We start from the raw sequence: 22,415 nt of genomic DNA, 5'->3' as shown, positions 1-22,415 counted from the left end.
AAATTATGAAATCATATGAATTGATTTTTCCAAGATTATCATATTAGATTCATAACTTGATAAGGTCCTCAGAATATTCTGGAGAAATGCAGAGTTGAGTGTCTCAGGGCTCTGTTCTGATAGCTGCCTGACTCTGGTGCATCTGTGGCAATGGGCTTGGTTTCCCAAGGAGAGAGACTGATGACTGTGTGGCTTATTTAGCCTACAGTATTAAAGGCACAACTTAAACACAAACTCGTGACAAAGATTAGCAGTGACAGCTTTGTAACTAGTGGAGACACAGTCATTGCTGCAATGCAGCCTGGGAGCTGTAAACACATTTTAATGGTAGTGATGTGCATCGACCTCTATGGACCAAGAGTCTCACAGACATTATACCAAATACCCAGAATGCCCTACAAGAGATAGCCCTATTTAGAGATGAGAAACCTGAGACTCACAGAAGTCAAATACTCATGTGAGAGCAGCAGGGACTCAAGTTCTGATTTTACTCTGAAGCCCATTATTTTCCCCTAGTCGTGGCCCCATTTCTTATTGTAATGTTCATTAATCCCTGAAAAGAGACACTACCCCTTTTTTGAAGTCACCCTCTGATGGTTTCGTGACTATGTCATATTCCTGGCAGGTCATCGTGCAGCGCTGCCTGTCGGGCAAGGACATGTCTCACGTGAAGGCCGCCTGCATCATGTGTGGGTACCTGAAGCTGCTGCCCATGTTCCTCATGGTGATGCCAGGCATGATCAGCCGCGTCCTGTACACAGGCAGGTCATGAGACCGTAAACCCTACTTTCTTGTGCTTGAATTCTGAGTAATGGTTTCAAGATGTATTAAAACCTTGATAAACTAGAAAATCTATTATGTATGGAAGTAAAACTCCAGGTGGACAGCTTGTGCAGAGGGTCAGAAGCAGGGAAATTGGGCACATCTGATAGTCTGGTCCCTTATTTCTTTTGTCCTGCATGCCTGTCTCCTTGTAGGCGTCTGAGTGTGTGAATCCTGTTTTCATGAGTGGCTTGGACTTAAGCAAGTCCAGAGGGTAATGCAGGAGGATGAGGTGGAACTGGGAAAACATGAGTTAGGGGAGCTGAGCCCAGGACATCTGGGGACGCACTGTCCCTTCCTGGTCCCTCCACTGGGCGCATGAACTACACTGACGTCCACTGCTCTGGAATTAGGTTGTTTGGGGGACTTTAATTTCTGAGTCAGCTGAGAGTAACTACTAGTGTTGAACATCTTCCTTAAAAATCAACTTTCTTTATTGTGAAGAGTGAAGGAAAGAGAAGCAAATATTTATTGGCTAATCAAGGCCTCTGGTTTTTCTTGGGGCACTCCATCAGGTGACACTGAATCCACTTCAGATACTCTCAACTGGGCATCAGTTTGTTTAGCTGAAATCTTAAGATAAACATCAAGGGACCAACATCACTTCTCATTGCAACACTGCAATGTTGTTTATAACATTAAAGAATGTACAGATATCCAACAAGTGTGGAACGGCCAAGGAAGTTACTGTATACCCTCTTTACGGAAAATTAGACACGAGACTGAAAACTGTCTCAAAACTTGGGGAAATGCTGAAGTTAAGGTATTGCATGTAAAAAGCAGACTGCAAAGACTATTATCTCAATGCTTATCTCAACAATTAACAAAAATATTATCTTAACAAGAAATGTTATGAGAAAGACATTTCTCTGTGGAAAAGGACTTAAAAGGAAAAAATAAAAGAAGCTAGTGTGCTAAGTTGTTAATGTTTTGGGTGATTTTTTAAAATCACATTTTGCTACCTGTTGTCATGTTGTTTAAGTAAAAATTCTCCAGAGTGTTGTGCCCCTGCCACAGTGAGATGAGCCACCATCCCACCTGGGGCAGTCACCCCAGCTGTCGCAGGTGACACCTCTTCTTAGATGCAGGCGGAAAACCCTGGGCTGGGCGGCTGGACACAGGACTCCCATCCTGGGCGTTGTTTCTGTCGTTTTATCCCAGAGGTTCTGTGCTCCTGGAGGATTTATGCTCTTGCAGCTTTCTGAGGATGCGTCAGCTCTCTCCCCTCTAGCGGGACCACATCCCAGAGCAGAGCCCTGCCCCCTGGGTCAGTGAAAGGCAACCTGCAGGCATGAGGCACTGAGGACGTCATGTTCTGGGCAGAGAGACCAGGTCCTTGGGATGGAGCTCAGAGCTGGATCTCCGGTTTCCAGGCGAATGTCTTTCCTCTCACCAGTGACCTTACAGCTTGTCTCAGTGGTTGTATACTGACCTGTTTGGGCTTCACTCACTGAACCCACTTAACCTGAATCCCTCCGCAGAGAAGGTGGCCTGCGTCGTGCCTTCTGAATGTGTGAAACACTGTGGCACTGAAGTCGGCTGCACTAACTATGCCTACCCAATGCTGGTGATGGACCTGATGCCTGATGGTAAGAAAATGTCCACACTCAGCTGAGTGGATAAAGAAAATGTGATTAGATAGATAGATAGATAATTGATAAATAGATGATAGATAGATGATTGATAATTGATTGATTGGTAATTTATAGATAGGTGATAGATAAATGGTAGATAGATATACAGATATAGGTATAGATAACAGAACAATCTTCAGCCTTAAAAAGAATGAAACCCTGCCATTCTTGTTGACAATGGAACCTGGAGGACTATGTTAAGTGAAATAAGCCACACACAGACACAAATATTGCAGATGTCACTTTTGTGTGGAATCTGAAGAAGACAAACTCCTAAAAGCAGAGAGTAGACTGGTGGGTGCCAGGGGCTGGGGAGAGGGTGAGGAATGGGAAACTGTTGGTTCAAGGGTATAAACTTCCAGTTAGAAGATGAATTAAGTTCTGGAGGCCTAATGTACCGCGTGGAGGCTAGAGTGAATAATGATGCATTGTATACTTGAGATCTGCTAAGAGAGTAGATCTCAAGTATTCTCACCACAAAACAAGAAAATGGTAACTATGTGAGATGATTGATATGTTAATTAGCTTGATTGTGGTAATCATTTTGCAGTGTATATGTGTATTAAAACATCACATTGTACATCTTAAATATACACAATTATTTTTTGTCAGTCATACCTTACTAAAGCTGGGAAAAATTTGTTCATGCTGGGACTGCTTCAGAGGCGTGGTCCACACCAAAGCCATGAAGCAGGGTTCTAGTATAATCTTTACTTCCATTAATTCAGTTGTCTTTATTGAACACTTCTTGGGCACCTTCCTTAGGCTACCAGCCCTGGATTCCCTTGAGCCTGGGGAATCCAGAGATGAAACAGATATAATTCCTATTAGAATAATCCTTACTCCTTTGGATTCAACAGTTTTCCAAGGCAATCAAGAGCATTTAAATGAAGGATTTGTCAATGAAAGAGCTGCATAGCCATAAACTTAAACACTCAGAGGACTAGAGGATAACTATCCTGCTTTCTTTAGACCAGTGGTACCTAAATAATAGATCTGAATCTATTTAACTTACAACTATTTATTGAGTACCTACTGTGTTTCAGACACTGCCCTAGTGCTTAGAAAACAACAGTGAAGTAGGCACAAAATATCCCCTATCCCTTGGAACTCACATTTTCATCTCATGAGATAGACAATAAACCACAGATATGAAATAAGTAAATCATTAGGATGCTAGAAGGTGATCTGCAGTGATCGGGAGCAGCAGGTATGGGGCTCAGGAGCAACCAGGGCGTCTTCAGGCCCATCAAAGGTCAGCTAACACTTCTGTGACCTTCTCCCTGACACATATAAGCACTGTCAGCAGGAACGCGGCGTGACCTGCAGGTGACATTACTATCCACCCCATTCCACACTTTGTCCTAGAAGGTTTAGCGGCGTTACTAATGGGCAAAGGGAACTGGTTGATGAAGTTTCCATAGATATCAAAATTCTTTGCTTGGCCCACAAGAAACTTCAACAGGACCACCAGAACCAGTTTTTCCTCTCCAGTTCTCTTGACCTCACAAAGCCAAGAGTCCCCCATCAAAGATGGTACAACACTGTTTGCTTTCTTCCAAATTTACCTTCCAGCAAATGATCTCTGAATTCATATGTAGAACTAAAATTCTATACTGGATTATTCTCAAGTCACCAGGAAGTATATAGGAAATGCCACATGATGACATGTATTGACAGCCACATCAGTTAGTAAATGTTCCAAGTGACACTTCTACCTATGAATATCTTTGAACGACTCTCCAGTTTGGCAAGACCCTAGCAGATCATGGACTCTGGTCCCTAACCAGTGCCTGCACCCACTTTTGGCTCCAGGACTGCGAGGCCTGATGCTGTCAGTCATGTTAGCCTCTCTCATGAGCTCCATGACCTCCATCTTCAACAGCGCCAGCACCCTCTTCACTATGGACCTCTACACCAAGATTAGGAGGCAGGCATCCGAGAAAGAGCTCCTCATAGCTGGACGGTGAGAGAATCCTGGTTTCTGTCTAAAATTTCTCTGGAGAAGTGCAGACATAGAAGTAAATTAGAACCTCCTCATCTTTGGGTTCAGTGAAACTAATCACAGAGTTCTAGACTGGGGAAGGGACTTGAGGGGGATATTTAATCCATTTTATCTCTTTCCAGATACAAAACTTGGGACCATACTTTTAAATGAAAGAGTTGCTTTTTCAGACATTTAAGTGCCTCTTATTGTCTCATTTCTTCTCCTCACATGCTCTCCCAACCACCTCTTCATGAAACTCCAAAAAACGCTCAGTGTTTTTCATAGGGCATGAAATTCCCACCTAGTCTGATAGGTTAACGTGTCTGTCTCTAGGTGTTTCCATGTGACCCACACACTACTGCAGAGTAGTTTATCAACTGCATTCATTAAGAAATGGAATGTCAAGAGAAACTGACCACCTGTTCAAAGTTGAAGACACTAGCTATTGCTTTAGTAAATTAAGCACTTGGTGGGAAAATTCCAAGGGCTCACTTGGTCTAGATCTTGACTCCAGACGTGCTAGAGGTGAGGAAAAACAGTAAGTCATCTGTGTTTCTGTGGTGGAGAAAGTGCTGGGCAAGAACACAGTAGGTCTAAGATGCAGTGTCCACCAATAGGTGTATGATCTTGGGTACGAATCCCCTTTAAGTCTCAATGATAAATTCATGAGCTTTCTTTGCCTCTCTTTCTTATTAAATGCCAACTATCTCCTAGAGTACAAATATGAAGAAAGGGACACACGTGTGAAAAATAATTTCCTGCTTTGCAGGATTTATGCCTTTGTGTGGAAGATAGACAACTAATACATATATTCTATATCTGATGATAAAAAATACTGGGAAGGAAAAAGCAGGATTAAAGGACAGCAGCTACTTAAGACGCGCATAGGGAGCCCTCCCTGAGGACGTGGTGTCTGAGCAGAGCCCTGAGGGAGGCGTGGGGGTGATGGCCCCGTGGTTCTGGGATGTATGTTCTTACAACAGTCAGTCTGTGTGGTGTGTTTGAGGACAGCAAAGGGTGAGCTTGGCACATGCAGAGCAAGTAGGCAAATGATAAGAAACAAGGTCAGAAAAGCAGCTGGAGGTGAAATCATGCAGGGCCACTTAAGCTGTAACAAGACTTTGGATTTTACTCCACATGTGACAGAAAACTGAAGATAAGAGAGCAAGGGACACACCTGATCTGCTCTCCGGTGGTGACAAGGATAGAACAAGTGGGTGGTGATGGTTGCATCCTAACTGTGTTCTGGGCACCGTGCTTTGGGTTTTGGTGGGTTCTCACATTTCATCACTGCAAGGTTTCCGAAGTTTAGTAAAGCTTCAGTCAGATGCTTGTGTCTCAGGCTCCTGCCCAAAGGCTTACCCCCCAACTTCTCCCTTGTGGTCACAGAGAAGTGATGACCTCGTGCAGACAGCCCCGTAAATTATGTCTGTGTGTTTATTCACACAGCAAACACAGAATGATGCAGACTTCTGAAAAGTAAATCAGTCATGCTCCACGGACTCCGGGAGCCTCTATTAAATAGGTTTGTACCACTGACCAATATTTTAACCAATTCTTTCTACCTGCCAAAGTGCTTAAGTAGTAAAATCCACAAATTAGTATGTCTGGCCAGTTCACTCGATGTTCTAGGACAGAGGTATTTTAATTCTAACTTATGCAACTGACTTAGTTTGTCTGGAGCTAGGAATAAAGACCAAAATGGGAATCTGCTCTATCATACAAATACTTATTAATAGAAATAGTGAGGTTTTTTTCTGATATATTGCACAAATTGCATCACCGAATTATAATCAGTTGCTGACATTTGAACTGTCTTGGGAATTAGATATTCAATCTCCTAGTTGAAGCTATTATGACTAATTACAGACAAGCAATTGCTTCATCAGTATTTTAATAATGGATAATCATTAAGCATGGCATGGTTTCATGTGAGGTCAAGGAGCTAGATTTTATTTGGAAAATCAATAAAAGCCACAGGAATGAACTCAAGACCTAAAGCACGATGGAAGTACCAATAATGCTTTTGTTTAATATTTAAATCATTTTTGTTTCCTCCCCAGGCTATTTATTGTTCTGATGATTGTCATCAGCATTTTGTGGGTCCCATTAGTACAGGTATCTCAAAATGGACAACTGTTCCATTACATAGAATCGATTTCTAGCTACCTCGGGCCTCCGATCGCGGCCGTCTTCCTGCTTGCCATCTTCTGTAAAAGAGTCAATGAACAGGTAAGTGAAAGTCAGGAAACTTTTTCCCTGTTGGAGCAAGAAAAATTTATTTCTTTCACTGGTAGAAAAACGTATTCTTTCCACTCTGTTTATACAACTCAAGGCCCACCTCAATTTCAGTTGTGGTCAGCTATGATTCCTGCCCTAATGCATGTAAATATATAGAGCATACAGCACAGGACTTACATTTCTTACAAAATACTATGTATATACATGGCAGAGTGCTGGGGAATGCAGCTTTTTGAGAAAGACTGTCATGGTCCAGTCCTGGATCTTCCATTTAATCTTATTGTGATCGTAAGCAAACCGTTTGGGTGTAAAATGAAGATAATCACAGTGCCTATGTTATAGAATTGCTGCAAGAATTCAGAGATTTTTTTTAAGTGTTGAAGTGCTTAGAAGATAACCTACCACACTAGTAATTGTTCACTACATTTCAACAGAAATGTTAATTTCTATTATGATATATATAAATGATTGATTATTATGGAGCATGTACATTTAATCCCTCAATTATTCCCAGAGGTGAGCCTTATTTTAATTTTCAGACAAGGAACAGGTGCAGAGAAGTTAATATCTTTGTGCTTTCCACACGTTACTTAATATTAGCTGGGATCTTGGGATTCAGACCCAGGTCCTCTTCCATCCCAAATTCATTCTCCGAATCTCTATGCACTGTTGCACCTAAACAGAGCATCTTGACCAAGGGAACATGGACGTGTGTTTCCACCCCCACAAACTTTGCAGAGAAAATAAATGCTCTTTATTGTCCAAAGGTTAGTAGAACTATCATAGCTATCTAATATCAACTCTGCAAATAATGTGACATAGGTCATAGTTCTGTTTAAAAACAAAATATATATTTAAATATTGATATAAATATAAATAAACCACAAGTTTTAAATCTATAGATAAAATAAAAGCCAAGGTAAACTTCAGCTTGGGTCAGAGTAGACACGAGTGTCCTGGAATTGGAGAATCAACAGCGCAAGGATATGTCAGGACCACGGAGAGCAGCCGCCCGGGGTAAACACTCGCATTTAAACATCTCCCTTGCTTTGGTGACCTTGTCCCCAAGTTAACCGTTTGTTGGTTCTTACTGGAGAAAGCAGGAAAGATGATAATTATGACTTACTTGAAGGCGCTTGTCTTCTTTTCTAAATGCCCTGATTTTGTTCTTATTTCGTTTTCAGGGAGCCTTCTGGGGTCTAATCACCGGACTTGTGATCGGCCTCATCCGCATGATTGCAGAGTTTGCCTACGGAACAGGGAGCTGCCTCACGGCCACTAACTGTCCCAAGATCATCTGTGGGGTGCACTACCTGTACTTTGCCATCATCCTCTTTTTTGTCTCCATACTAGTCGTCCTGGGAATTTCCCTGTTAACAAAGCCCATTCCCGATGTACACGTGAGTAATTAATAGTAGATGTATGCTCATTTTTAATTATAGTTCTTTGCCTTCTAACGTTTTAACTGGTGTACAAGTCCCAGGCCGCAGAATCACAGCATCGTTAGAGCCTGGAGCCTGAGAGATCACCATCCGGTCATCCCACTAAACACACATTCGCACCTGATATGTGCAAAGCACCAGTGAATTAAGAAATAGGGGGTTAGGAAATGGGCTTCACCCTCAAAAAACTTCACTAAGCATTTGGAAGGTAAATCTATACTGTCGTTATAGGACACCACGAAGAGAGTAATTAATGCTGCCTAAGAGACAGGGAAAGACTTCACAGCAAAGCTGTCATCTGGCCTGGGACTGTTCGGGGCCAAGTAGAATTGCATATACAGCACAAACACATGATTTTTTAAAAAAAGGTACATGGTACTGGGGGGCAGTGAAAAGAAAAGTATAACAATGAGGTTCATTTTTTGCCTTTCAAATTGGCAAAAAGTTTTTTTATTAATATGCCCAATGTTGGTGAGAAACTGGGGAATGCCAGTCTCCAAAACTGTTGGTAAGTATATGAATTTTATAATTTGTAAGAGGGCAAAAATTAGGCAGCATTTATCAGTTTTAAAATTCTTAGTTTAAATTAAATTTTAAAATTCTCTTTGATTCTCTATGAATCAGCAATTCCATTTCTAGAAGCTTATTATGTGGCAATACTTGTAGGGGCAGGAAAATTATATGTATAGAGATTTTCTTTGCAAGTGGTTTCTAAGAGAAAAAATGAAGACAACCCCAATTTCCACTGTTAGTAGAGCAGGTACACAATAATAGTATATTGAATATTATGTGGCTTTTCAAGAACCCAAGGGGATTTATTACTTGCTTTTTTAAATGTCCATGATATGGTTAAGTGGAAAAAAACACTTGAACAATAATATATTGTAGAATACATACACTCTTTGAAAATAAAATCCATGTAAATATACATATGTGTAAGCATAGAAAAAGAAATCTTAAATCATATACACCATAAACTTTCAATAAGAGGTTAACTCTGAGGAGGAACTATAGAGGAACAGCAATTATTAGTCATTTTTTAAATTTAAATATTGCTTATGTACTAATATTGCTTGAATTGATTATTAATATGTATAATTTTATTTATTTTGCATTTATCACTCAATCTTTGAAGCCATACTTATTTGCATATTTCCTTGAAGGTGGCAAATAGATTATGTGTAGACAGGGATCACAGATTTCCACTACAGGTTTCCACTGAATATTGAGGGTTGAATGAAAAAACACTAGAAAACACATCATAGTTTATATACATGTAAATGTTAAACTCTTCTATGCAAATAAAAATAGCCATAATTTATTATTAAATTTTAGGAAAAAGGTTTGTCTGAAGGACTGAGACCATTTATATAATTTATGTTTATGTTTCATTAATATATACTGAAGTTTTACTTTTCAAAATGGACTGAGCAAAGTCAATAATCATTTCAGAGAAAGTCATGAACAGAGTGGACCTCATCTAACAGTGCAGTCAAGAGAAATCCCAGGATGATAGTTTTTTGGCAAAACCAGAAAGTACCTGGTCCAAGTTAGAGCAGGAATTCAAGGAGCTCCAGAAATAGTTTTAACAAAGAAAATGGATTTAGTATAAGAAATGTTGTAAGAACCTTGTGAGGCTATAATTAGGAAGCGTATGCTTGCTACATCAACAACAAATAAGAAAGCCAATTATAAATACTAGTAAATCTGTACAAGAAAGTCATGGGCCAAATATGAGGCCAATTAAAATGAAGCACGGCTTTGAGCATACGATAGATTATAATTTTAACAACCCTAATGCTTGCTCATCAGAACGATCTAGATCTGGTATTTGTTCGTTGTGTCCAATCATATGTCTGGGATGGATGACACACACGAAAAAGTCACATAGTAGCACAAATGCTATTTATTTTCAAAGTTGCTAATCACGATGCAGACTAAGCATGAGAATCTTGATTATATTTACAAAAAATAATTATAATTCTACAAAACTTCACTGTTTTGAAATAATGGTAGCGTTGGCAAGTTTGGAGCCGGGCTGGGAAATGAATGCACAGGGGTATGAATTGCTGTGGAACTCAGCAACAGCACATCGGTACTATCTGAACATGGTGGATCCAGAAATAGCTCAAGAAGATATTTTAAAAGTTTTAAAAGTAAACACTAGATAATCTGAGAGTAATAATGATGTAGCTAATTACAGTTGAATGATAAGAGCAATGAGTGAAGGCAGCGTATAGTGTAAGTTAGAGAAATCTTTGACTTTTATGAAATTATAAATCCAGAAGGAGTTTTAAACATATTATTTAAAAGTTCTTAATAACTACAGAAGATTTAAAAACAGAACTAATTTAAAATGTTCAGTGTGTTTTCACGAACTAGCATGGAAAAAGACTTTTTCTTTCTTCTTTGCGTTGAAAGACTTTCTGGTGTGGTTTTGTGAGTTAGTGTGGCAAAAGCCTTTTTTGTGCTGTTTGATTTTTTTTTACTGTACAATAAACAAATATACCATTGTTTTGTGGTAAACATCATTAATACATTTGCCTGCGGTCCCTGGGCAGCTGTACCGCCTCTGCTGGGCTCTTCGGAACAGTACAGAGGAACGGATCGATTTAGATGCAGAAGAGAAAAGAGAGGAAGAGGCTGATGTTCTCGATGCAGGTAACGCCTGGTGTACATCTGGTTTTTGTATAGAAACTCTGTGTTCCTGAACTGGTTATGCTTGGTTCTTTAAAGGCCGCTAAATTCAGTTTCTGAAAAAGCTGTTAGATTCATGGCGAACTGAAATTTTAAAATCTTACCTTCCCAACAACCAAGACGATTTGTTAAATATGAAATGTTCCCATTCATCTGCCTGTCCGTCAGTCTCTCTGCCCTTCCGTCCACCATCCATCCGTGGATCTGTGTGTCAGCTCTGACGTGAAATCGTTCCAGTCTCTCCTAATCCTAGTCACATATTAAGTGTCAACAAATCAATCTTGATTGTGATTAAGCAGCTAGCACCAAGTTCTTCTCCAATCTTATTTCTCACTATTCTTTCAAATAAACCCTCCATTCCAGCCAGGCAGATTTCTTCACTTTTTCCCCCATGTACCAAGCTCCCTGGAATATTTCTACCTCCTCTCCAGAAGAAAAAAAATTGCCTAGTCTTTGAAGCTCCGTCCCCAATCTCTTTTCCTTGATGAAAACTTCTCCAGCAGCCATCCCCATCTTTACCTGATATTTTAAGACCATCGACAAAGTTCAGCATACAGGATATGTTGCCTTTAACTGTGCAGGAATGGTTTCCTTTGATTTGGTTTGGATTCTTGAAGGAGGATCAATGCCTTCTACCCCTCTGGTGTTTTTTTAATCAATGTTCCTCAGTAAGACTGGCCTATAATTTTCATTTTTCATACTTAGCCTTTGTCTGGTTTGGGTATTAAAATCATAGTATTTCTCATAGAATGTAGCCCCTTTTTTCAATTTTATGGAAATATTTCCATAAGATTGGAATGATATCTGCATCAAAATTTTGGTATTTTACCAATAATACCATTAGGGCCTGTTGAATGTATGTGTGAGAGAGAGAGAGAGAGAGAGAGAGAGAGAGAAAGAAAGAAAGAAGCATTAAATAAATTATTAAATTTATATAATGCCTATAGAATTATTTGGAGTTTCCATTTCTTCATTGAGTTTAGAAAAATTATGTATTTCTAGGATTGTGTCCATTTAGTACACATTTTAAATATACTGACATTAAGTTATTCATAATATCTACTTACTGTCTTTTCTATCTCTACTATCCTCTGCAGTTATGTGTTGCCTTTAATTCCTAATATTTTTTTATTTCTTTTTTTTTGATAAATCTCACTAACGACTTGTCTATTTTACTATTCCTAAATATTACTTTCTGTTCTCATTTGTATATCCTTCCATTTATGTTATTTGGGTTTATTCTGTTCTTACTTTTCCTAACTTAAATGGAGTATTACTTGATTAATTTTCAGGCTCTCTTCTTTTCTAATATAAATAATAAAGGCTACACATTTCCTTCAAAGTAATGCTTTTGCTGCATCTCACAGCTTTTAATTTGTAGAACTTTCTCTACCATTTATTTGTAAGTATGGTCTTACTTTCATTGTGGTTTTTCATAGACATTTGAGTTTAGAAGTATGTTTTAAATTTTCTAATGCAGCAAAAAATAGACTTGTCCTTAAGGCTTTTGTGTTTTTGCCATTAGACCTTGGGATAGATTTTGAGACATTTACAGTTTTGCTACACACGGCCAAGTTCCCCTCCGTGGGAGTTAAGCCAGGCTTCCCCAGCAACAACACGTGAGAGTACCTGCTTCCACACAGACTCACCAATAAAGTATATTGTGAAACTTTTGACTTTTTGCCACATATATAATTCTGATAAAAATTTTAAATTTGTATTCCAAAAAGGATTCACGAATTTATCTTCTAACCATCAGTGTATGAAAGTTCTTATTTATGCACCTCTTCAACTACAGAGTATATTATCAATCTTAATTTGTTATTGTCAATACTCATACTGATATATGAGTAGTATCTTGGTGTAGTTTTAATCTAAATTTTTTTTTTGAGTGAATGAGTTAAGAACTATCTTTTTTCTTGAACTGTTTATTCTTTTCTCTAGGATGTTTACATGGGGTTGTTGGTAGTTTTCTCTTCTCTGTATATTGAGGATATTCAACCCTTTGTGATAGAAGATGCCAATGTTTCCCCAGTCTGTCACTTGTTTCTACAGTGTTTATTGGACTTTATGCCACGGAAACGTTTTCGATTTTTTATACAACCAGAGTTACCTGTATTTTCTCAGGGATTCTTGTAACACTCAAAGTGGTGGTGATCATTCACATGGACAGAGGAGTTTTATTTCCCACCTTTTGTGATCATTTGTTTATCTTTCTTTGTTTCAGATAATCCCGAGAAAACTCGGGGATGTCTCGGGAAGGCTTACGACTTATTCTGCGGTTTGCAGAGGAAGGGCCCCAAGCTGAGCAAAGAGGAGGAGGATGTGCGGAGGAAGGAGCTGACGGACACCTCCGAGCGGCCTCTGCAGAAGGCGGTGGTGGATGTCAACGCCGTGGTCCTCCTGACGGTGGCCATCTTCATCCACGGCTATTTTGCCTGAACTCTGTCTGAGCCACTAAAATATTTATTAAGCAAAGGATAATTTTATTGATTTTTCACTTCTAAAAGTGAAAACTTTGTTGTGTTGCAAAAGAGAGGTGACAGTGGTGATTTTATTGAATGAGATGACTAAGGGTCTGACTGTGGACCTTGTTGTTTCTTTGTGTCAATCAGGAAAGAGTCGATAACTTGGAGAGCCGGTGAGCTGATCTGTGTGCGCGCGTGTAACCCAGGAGCACTGGATCTCAGTTACTTTTCTATACATAGCTCACTAGGCAGACTGCCCGACCTCACATTGCTTTCTGCTATTTCCAGAGGTTTCCACTTGGAAGGAAGGCCCCTCCCAACTCTGCCTCGCACAGTAACTCCTTGTCTGTAAAACAGTGAACTCCCAGCTTCACCTCACGGATCTCAAAGATTTGGAAAATAGAAATATTTCCTAATAGTTGAGGGGAGGTGAACTGGAAGTGCCTATTGTAAGTATTTTATGAATTTACTGAAATTACTAGCTTATGTCTTAAGTAAACCCATCCCCCACTAAATGTTAGCATATCAAGCCATTGATTTTTTTAAGCCACTTTATTAAAATATAACTCACATACCAGAAAATGCCTTTATTTAAAGTGTACAATTCAGTGTATTTTAGAATATTCACAGTTGTGGAACTATTACCACAATCTACTTAAATATTAGCATTAATTTATCTATGGGCATTGTAATGATGCCCATAGATAAATTAATGTTAATATTTTATCTTTATTCCTGTTTCTCTGGCTGGCATTCTGAATAACAATTATCTCTATGTGTGATTACAGCTAGGTTTAAAACACATCTTTCCAGAAGCAAACCGATGAATTAAAATGGCTTTAGTAAATTACATAAGAAACACCTGTCATATTGTTATAAAAATTCAAACAATGCTTTGGTCTATAGAATTAAATAAAATATTAAATAAAATACACTTCACTGACTATCCCTCCTATCTACTCTACTAACTAACTTTTGAGAGGAATAATTGAGAACAGTTTAAAGCCTATGTTAAAGTAATTTTTCTATTCACATGTATATATGTAGGAACATACACATATTTTTACATAAGGAATCTTACTTTATGTGTTGTTCTCTGACTAGCTTTTCATATAAAATTTATCTTGGAGATCATTGTCTGTTAGTATATATAGGTATCCTCCATCTTTTTAATAGCTGCACACTATTCTGTAAAATCATTTGCCATACTTTTACCATTTTTCTACTGAGAAACATTCATGTTGGTTTCAATTATTTGCTGCTTTCAGTGATACTCAACCGGACAAACCTATATATTCATCTTTTGCACATTAGCCAACTTTGTTTTCTTTAATGATTGTTTCTAGAAATACTGGGGCAAGAGGTAAGAGCGTTTAATATTCTGATAAAAATTTTAAATTTGTATTCCAAAAAGGATTCACCAATTTATCTTCTAACCATCAGTGTATGAAAGTTCTTATTTATGCACCTCTTCAACTACAGAGTATATTATCAATCTTAATTCGTTATTGTCAATTTTATAATTAAAAATAATTTCATTTTTAAAATGTGTTTCTCCACTTATTGGTGAGGTTGTATGTATTTACATATATTTATTAGCTATTTGTATTTTTTCCTTCTGTGAATTTCTTGATATATTTTACCAACTTTCTAAGTCATTTAGAGATATTCTGTAGATAATCTATATATATTATTATTTGCATATGAATCACAAATATTTTTTCTTGAAGTCGTCCTGCCTTTTAACTTTATGTTGTCCTTTTGTATGGAAGCTTTCATTTTTATTTAGTCAAATCATTTCATCTTTTCCTTGTCGTTTATAGATTTTGTGACTTACTCTCAATGGTTTATCCTTTTGAATTTTTGTTGTCATTATTTTGTTATGTTTTTTCTTTAGAAATATGATCAAATCTGACATTATTTTGCAATGTACTTTTCTCCTGTTATAGTACATGATGGACGTCATGAAACCAAACTAATGTAGATCACTTGAATTCATTTTAATTTTTGCCTAATGATTTATAACATTTGATATATTGAATTTCCTTAACAATGTCCCTTTAGGTGGATATTCAGGTTGTTTAAATATCTTTTGCCACCACAAATAATATTGCAATAACCATCTATACAGAGATTCCCCATTGATGGTTTTATTTCTATAAAATAGAATCCTCAAAGTGGCATAATTGAACAGTGGAAACATTTATTTCTTTTTTTAATAGATGCTGACTAATAACTTCCCCAAAAGTTGAAGCAATTCACATTTCTACCAACAACAGGGAACAAATAGGCCTGTTCTCTTACAGGTTCAATATCAATAAAAGTTGTTGCTTTTTCAAAAATTGCTAATCTATCTGGAAATTATTCTCACACAATTTTCCAAGAGATTTCCTACTTTAATGCATGATATTTATCCTTGATTTAAATGGAGCATTGCTAATGGGAAACCAAAAGAATTATTTACATTAAAAATTTTTTTTCTTCTTACGTTAAGGAAGCTCCTTTTAATTTCTAATTTACTAAGAGGTTGTTTTAAAATCACAAACAGGTATCAAACTTTATCAAATTTTTTTTACTGAGTTAATAATGGAAGTTTTTCTTTAAATGAATCAAGTTACTGTCTAGAAATAATGAACACTGACCCCGGCCTCATTCTATATGCAAAAAATAATTTGATTTGAATCACAGCCCTAAATATAAAAGCTAAAACCACAAGGAATCTAGAAAAATTATAAAGGATATCTTTGTCCTATAATATCTTCATAGGGAGGACACAAAAATACTAATCCTAACAGAAAAAAAAAATGGTACCTTGGACTACATAAAAATGTAAAGCTTTTTTTCCAGCTTTCTTGAGATAAAAATGACATATGACATTGTGTAAGCTTAAGGTGTAAATGTTATGACACACACATATATCATTATAACATGTTTTTTATAACAAAGTTAGTTAATACATCCTTCGCCTCATATAATTACCAGACTGTGGCTGTTGTTGTGGTGAGAACATTAAAGCTCTACTCTCATAGCCAACAGCAAGAATACAACACAGTATTGTTAACTACAGTCACCATGCTGTTCATTCTATTTCTGGAACTTAGTCATCTTATAACTAGAACTTTGTACCCTTGGACAAACGTCTCCACATTTCCCTCATGTCTCACCCTTGGCAACTATCATTCTACTCTCTGTTTCTATGAGTTCAGTGTTTTTCGGTCCATACATGAGATCATACAGTATTTGTCTTTCTCTGTCTGACTTTTTCCACTGAGCATAATGTCCTCAAGCCTCATCAATATTGTCTCAAATGACAAGATTTCCTTCTTTTTTATGGCTGAATATGTCCCATTGTGTATGTAGATATGTATATATATCTCACATTTTCTTTATCCATTCATCCATTGGTGGACACTTGGTTTGTTTCCAAGTCTTGGCTATTGTAAACAATGCTGCAATGAACATGACAGGGTATCTCTTCAAGATAGTGATTTCATTTCCTTTGGCTATATACCCAGAGGTGGGATTGTTGGGTCATACGGTAGTTCTATTTTTAATTTTTTGAGGAACCTCCATATATTTTCCATTGTGGCTGTACTAATTTATATTCCCACCAACAGGGCACTGGGATCCTCACCTCATCAGCATTTGTTATCTCTGGGCTTTTCAATACTAGCCATTCTAACAGGTGTGAGCAGTATCTCTCTGTGGTTTTGACTTGCATTTCCCTGAGGATTAGTGATGTTGGGCACCTTTTCATGTACCTTTTGGCCTGTGTATGTCCTCTTTGGAAAAACGTCTATTCAAGTCTTCTACCATTTTTTAATTGGATTATTTGTTTTTTTGCTAATGAGTTGTATGTGTTCCCTATATTTTGGGTGTTAATCCTTTATCAGATATATGATTTGCAAATCTTTTCTCCCATTGCATATGTTGCCTTTCCATTTTCTTGTTTCTTTTGTGCGGAGGTTTTTAGTTTGGTGTAGTTCCACTTGGTTTTTTTCTTTGTTGCTTGTGCTTTAGGTGTCACATCCAAAAAACCATTGCCAAGACCAGTGTATAGCTACTTTTCCCCTAGGAGTTTTATGGTTTCAGGTCTTATGTTTAAGTCCTTGATTCACTCAGAGTTAATTTTTCATTAGCGGTATAAGATGGGGGTTGAATTCGATTCTTTTTGCATGTGGATAGCCAGTTTCTCCCAACACCACTTCTTGAATAGACTTTTCTTTTCCCACTGACTATTCTTGGTTCCCTTGTCAAATATTAGGTGATCATATATGCATGAGTTTATTTCTGGGCTCTCTATTTAGTTTTCCTGTCCACTGGTCTGCCTATTTTTATACCAGATTACTACAGCTTTCTAATACAGCTTGAAATCAGGAAGTGTGATGCCTCCAGCTTTGTTCTTCCTGCTCAAAAATTTCTTTGGCTACTCAGGGTCTTTTGTGATTCTATATGAATTTTAGCATTGTTTATTCATGTGAAAAATGCCATTGGATTTTTTATAGGGATTACAGTCAATCTGTAGATTGCTTTGGGTAGTGTGGACATTTGCAAAATATTAATTCTTCTGATCCATGAACATGGGATATCTTTCCACTTATCTGTGTCCTCTTCAATTTCTTTCATCAGTGCCCTACAGTTTTTGATGTATAGATCTTTCACTTACTTGGTTAAATTTATTCCTAAGTATATTGTTTTTGATGTTATTGTAAATGGTATTGCTTTCTTTATTTCTTCTTCAGATAGTTCATTGCTAGTGTACAAATACAACTGACTATCTTGATTTTGTATCCTTAAACTTAACTGAATTTGTTTGTTAGATCAACAGTTTTTTGGTGGAGTTGTTTGGATTTTCTATATATGAAATCACTCATCAGCAAACAGATATATTTACTTCTTCCCTTCCAATTTGGATGACTTTTATTTCTTTTTTTTATCTAAACACTCTGGCTGGAATGTTCAGTACTATGATCAATGAAAGTGATAAGAGTGGGAACACTTGTTTTGTCCCCTATTTTAGAGGAAAAGCCTTCAAACTTCCACAGTTTGAGTATGACGTTAGCTGTGGACTTGTCATATTTGGCCCTTTATACTTAACTTATTGAGAGATTTTATGGTAAAAAGATGCTGGATTTTGTTAAATGCTTTTTCTGAATATATTGAGATGATTATATGATTTTTTTTTCATTCTATTAATGTGATGTATCACATTTATTAGTTTGTGTGTGTTGAATGATCCTTACATTCCAGGGATAAATCCCACTTGGTCATGAATATGATCCTTTTATGTGCTATTGAATTCAGTTTGCTAGTTTCTTGTTGAGAATTTTTTGCATCTTCTCAGGTCTTTTCTGAACCTGTGTCTTGTCCTGGTCATGCACATGGCTTACTAAATTCCCCAATATATATGATTGCTTTTAGATGTACTAATTTCCCAAAGACACTTTCCCCAGATTTGCCTTAGGCAGTCTATTATATATATACATATATATTTTACTGTCATCTTTTTTTGGGTGTCTATGGTTTATTAGATTGGCTGCAGTTTTCAAGCTTTTCCAGTCTGATTTCAGAGCTGGGTGAAACAAAGAAGAGCATCTTGTGTCAGTCCTTCAGGTAGTCTCCAGACAGGTCAGAACAGGCATACACACAGTAACTTGTGAATGAAGTCTGTTATGCCCCCTCTGAAAGCAGGGAAATGATTCTGCATTGGGAACACAGACTGCTCCCCCTTGAAGATTGCTGAAACTTTATGACTGCTGCTGCTCAAAGATTGCCACCATGCAAAGGATGGGCTGACAGTCACTATTTTGATGAGAGTCACCATTTTGTCACGACTTCTCCTTGATTGAGTACTTATTTGGTTGCTATAAATTTTTAACTGTTTCCCGGAGTTCTCACAAAATTGTTTCTGACAGTTTCTGCTCATTTTTCAATATTTCTCTCAGGGGTGACGTCTTTGGCCACTCCACAGTTTTGCTGTTGTCACCATTTACATGATGCCCTCCTGATTCACTTCTCTTGGAAGCCTTTTTATATCCTTGGTCCACTTTTCTCCTAATGGTTCCCACCTGCCTTTTTCTTGTTGATCTCCAGAAATCCCTTGAATAATAATCTGGCTCTCAACTGCTCCTATTCTGTGTCACCTCCTCTGCTCCTGTTCTGCCTGCTCTCTTTCTGGAGCTCCAGAAAGATGGATGTTGGGTTTTGAGTTTTGTTCCCAGTTTCCATCACTTTACCTCTTCCTGGAATATTTTTTATAACTTCTGGGCTCCCTATTTCCATTCACTAAGTTCAGTTCTGTCCATTCTGCTATTAGTCCATCATCCAGGTATTCCACCTCAAACTAGTTAAATTTTCCTTTACAATATCTTTGGGTAGACAGTACAGTGTAGTGCTGAATAATTAGAACCCTGGAGTCTGGACTCTGGCCCTGGAGTGGTCAGAACTGGCACGTGAGAATAAGAGACAAGGAGTGTGGGCCCGTAAAGACAGCTCGTGTTAACTCACATCAAGGACGTGGTGCTGAAAACTTGTTCCCTAAAATCATAGACTGAGAAACTTAGCTATTTGAAATCATTTCAGCCAGAAAATATCTCACTCATGCCTGAAGGCTCTTGAGTCACATGACTCAGTGACAGAAAATCAGCCTCAATTTCCAACCCAGGTAAACCCCTTCAAATAAGGGGTTTTCATACACAACATTCCATATTTATCTTAACTTTGAATTCCCCAAATAACAGGAACCCTGGGTCTACTTCTTAAACCATGATGTTAATCCCCTTATAGACACTCTCTGCTTTACTCTGAACCTAACAAAACATGGCCTTATCTAATTTTTCCTAAATCCTACCCTTTCCCCGAATCCCCCAGCGGCCCAACCCTAACTCTTCCTCTGTCGGTGACAAGCTGCGCTGCCCCTTGAACCTTCCTGTCGCTGCAGCCACGTTGAATCGCCCCGGCTTTGTGAGACCGCAGGCGCGCTCTCTGTGGCTCCAGCTGGCAGGATCCGGGCGGGTCAGAAGGGGTGAAGAACAGAGGCAGAGAGAAGACGAGGAGGTGAGGGTGAAGGGGCCGGAAGAAAGGCTTGAGGAGAGGGCTGGTCTTTTAAGGAAACAATAATGCAATTCCTGATTAAGATGCTGTCTAATGGCGTCCATAGGCCTTGAGGAGTGAATGGGGTCTGTTCTAGGAATGTGGATGTTGGGTGTGGCCACAAGAGCCGAGAACCAGGCTTGAAAGGAAGTTTATTATAGTCACAGGTCCCAGAAGGGGGGTCAGCACATGCCACGTAAGGCCCCAGCAGGAGGCACCAGTGCTGCTCAGGAGGCAGAAAGGAGCGAGGGGAAGGCCGAGGCCTCACACTTTGCTGGGGTTTCTGCAGGAAAGGGAAGGTAGGGCATGGTAAACAGCTCAGTGGGCAGTTTGAATAATTCTGGTGATTCGGGGCTATTGACGTGGTCTCTAGTTGCCTGACCCTGGCCCTGGGATGATTGAGGGTAGGGGAAATATTGGCTTGGTGTGTGAGTGTTGAATAAGGGGTGCCCGGGGCTGTAAATAAGGGACTGGCTGGTTTGTATATGAGAGATGTGCTCCTAGACAAGCCCTTTGCTATCTCTAAGAAAGGGCTAGCACTGGGAGGGGCAGTTTCTCCCAAGTCTAGGGCCCCCAAAAGCCAGAGCATCACGTACAAAGAAAATAAGAAAAAGTAATTAATATAATCCGCCCTGTAGTGAGTTAATATCAAATAGAGAAATAGAATCTAAGAGCACACAGAGTGGATCCAGCTCCTAATAGATTGTGTTCATTTGCTAGGGCCCCCTAACAAAGTTCTGCAGGCCGGGGGGATTAAACAAGCAGAAATTTATATTCTTACAATTCTGGAGGCCAGAAGGCCAAGATCAAAATGTCAGCAGGACTGGTTTCTAAGGCCTCTTTCCTTGGCTTGGGGCGGCCATGTTCGCGTGTCGTCACAGGGTCTTCCCTGTGTGTTCTGGTCCCGTCTTATAAGGACACTAGTCATATTGGATTAGGGCCTACCCTAACATTATCATTTTAACTTAATCACCTCCTTAAAAACCCTACTTCCAAATACCGTCACATTCTGAGGTCTGGGGGGTCAGACTTCAATAAATTTGGGGGGTTGAGTAGGACATCATTTAGCCCATAACACTCAGTTAATTATGCATCTTGTGGATTTACAAGTCCCAAGTTCCTGTGGAAAATTGATCTGAAATGGATGTCATGCAGCAAAAGAAAATAGAATTATGGCTGAATATAGAGAGCATGTGGGTGAGGGAAGGGGAATGGATGAGGGCCTTTGGGTGGGCTGGATCACAGGGGTTTTCAACAATCAATGGGAAAGCACCTGCTGCTCCTCGGATTCAGGCACTTTGACTCCTATACTATGTATCAAATACAAACAAATTATGTATCAAAATACAAACAAAGCACCAGCATTCCGAATCACATTTTTGCCAATCTGAAATATCTGGTGTTTACTTTAACAGTCGGGCCTTTGAATGTGAGATGGGAATGCAGGCCCATTCAAGGACCATCTTCTCTCATGCTGGGGGTGCATTAAAAAGCATCATTTTCCATGCTCTGGCAGTCTTGGCAGAGCCCTCATGGAAAGGTAAATAGGAACTGCTTAGACAGAAAAGATTTCTATGACTATTTGGTTATGAGAAGATACCCACTGAAACCAAAAATAGAAGTACAAGCTCTAGAAACAGACCCACCTGAGCAAAGCAGTCAACTTCCCTGAACCTTCATTGCTTATGCAAAAATAGATATAGAAGTGCTTAACTCACAGATTCAAGTGTTACAAAGTTTTATTAATATAAATAAGTACGTGCTCAATAGATATTGGTCTCCTCATTTGTCCACACCCTGCCCCAGGCCAGGAACTTTGGAATTGAAGGAGCTACATCGTGTCACTGCTGGAAGGCTTCCCTGGGAAACTGTGGCAGGGAAGGGGGGCTGTCGGCCCCTAGGCCATGACTACCAAGTCTTTGTCTTGGGGTAGTGCCTGAATCTCGGTTTCCTCCAAATGTTATGCACACTTCATCAAACTTTTGTAAAGACAAGTGTCTAGCCAGTGGGTTTCAGCCCCAGGCAAGTTCAC

The 22,415-nt window shown here is 38.7% G+C and overlaps 2 protein-coding genes across 3 annotated transcripts in view; one reads left to right on the top strand and one right to left on the bottom strand.

Moving 5' to 3' along the window:
- Nucleotides 1-20,081, top strand: part of LOC108394471 (solute carrier family 5 member 4) — a 45,180-nt gene extending 25,099 nt beyond the window's left edge. The window contains exons 9-15 of the mRNA XM_017656046.3: nucleotides 626-761; nucleotides 2,304-2,411; nucleotides 4,272-4,422; nucleotides 6,507-6,675; nucleotides 7,869-8,084; nucleotides 10,688-10,787; nucleotides 13,051-20,081. Of these exons, the coding sequence (XP_017511535.3) occupies nucleotides 626-761; nucleotides 2,304-2,411; nucleotides 4,272-4,422; nucleotides 6,507-6,675; nucleotides 7,869-8,084; nucleotides 10,688-10,787; nucleotides 13,051-13,265 (1,095 nt within the window). The 3' untranslated portion in view covers nucleotides 13,266-20,081. The remainder of the gene's footprint in view (nucleotides 1-625; nucleotides 762-2,303; nucleotides 2,412-4,271; nucleotides 4,423-6,506; nucleotides 6,676-7,868; nucleotides 8,085-10,687; nucleotides 10,788-13,050) is intronic.
- Nucleotides 6,519-22,415, bottom strand: part of SLC5A1 (solute carrier family 5 member 1) — a 71,885-nt gene continuing 55,988 nt past the window's right edge. The window contains exons 15-16 of one of the 2 annotated variants that reach the window (XR_005054529.2): nucleotides 10,928-11,072; nucleotides 6,519-6,653 (exon numbers count right to left, since the gene is read on the bottom strand). Coding sequence is in view for 1 of the 2 variants with exons in the window: in XM_017656045.3 (XP_017511534.1) it covers nucleotides 11,035-11,072 (38 nt within the window). In the remaining variant the exon portion in view is untranslated. Of the gene's footprint in view, nucleotides 6,654-9,117; nucleotides 11,073-22,415 lie in introns of those variants that run through there. The other variant, XM_017656045.3, reaches the window with a different exon arrangement.

This window comes from Manis javanica, chromosome 15 (genome assembly GCF_040802235.1).
Source record: "Manis javanica isolate MJ-LG chromosome 15, MJ_LKY, whole genome shotgun sequence".
Classification (NCBI taxonomy): domain Eukaryota; kingdom Metazoa; phylum Chordata; class Mammalia; order Pholidota; family Manidae; genus Manis; species Manis javanica.
Note: the sequence above shows the minus strand (reverse complement) of the source record. Positions and strands in the feature narration are given on the sequence as shown.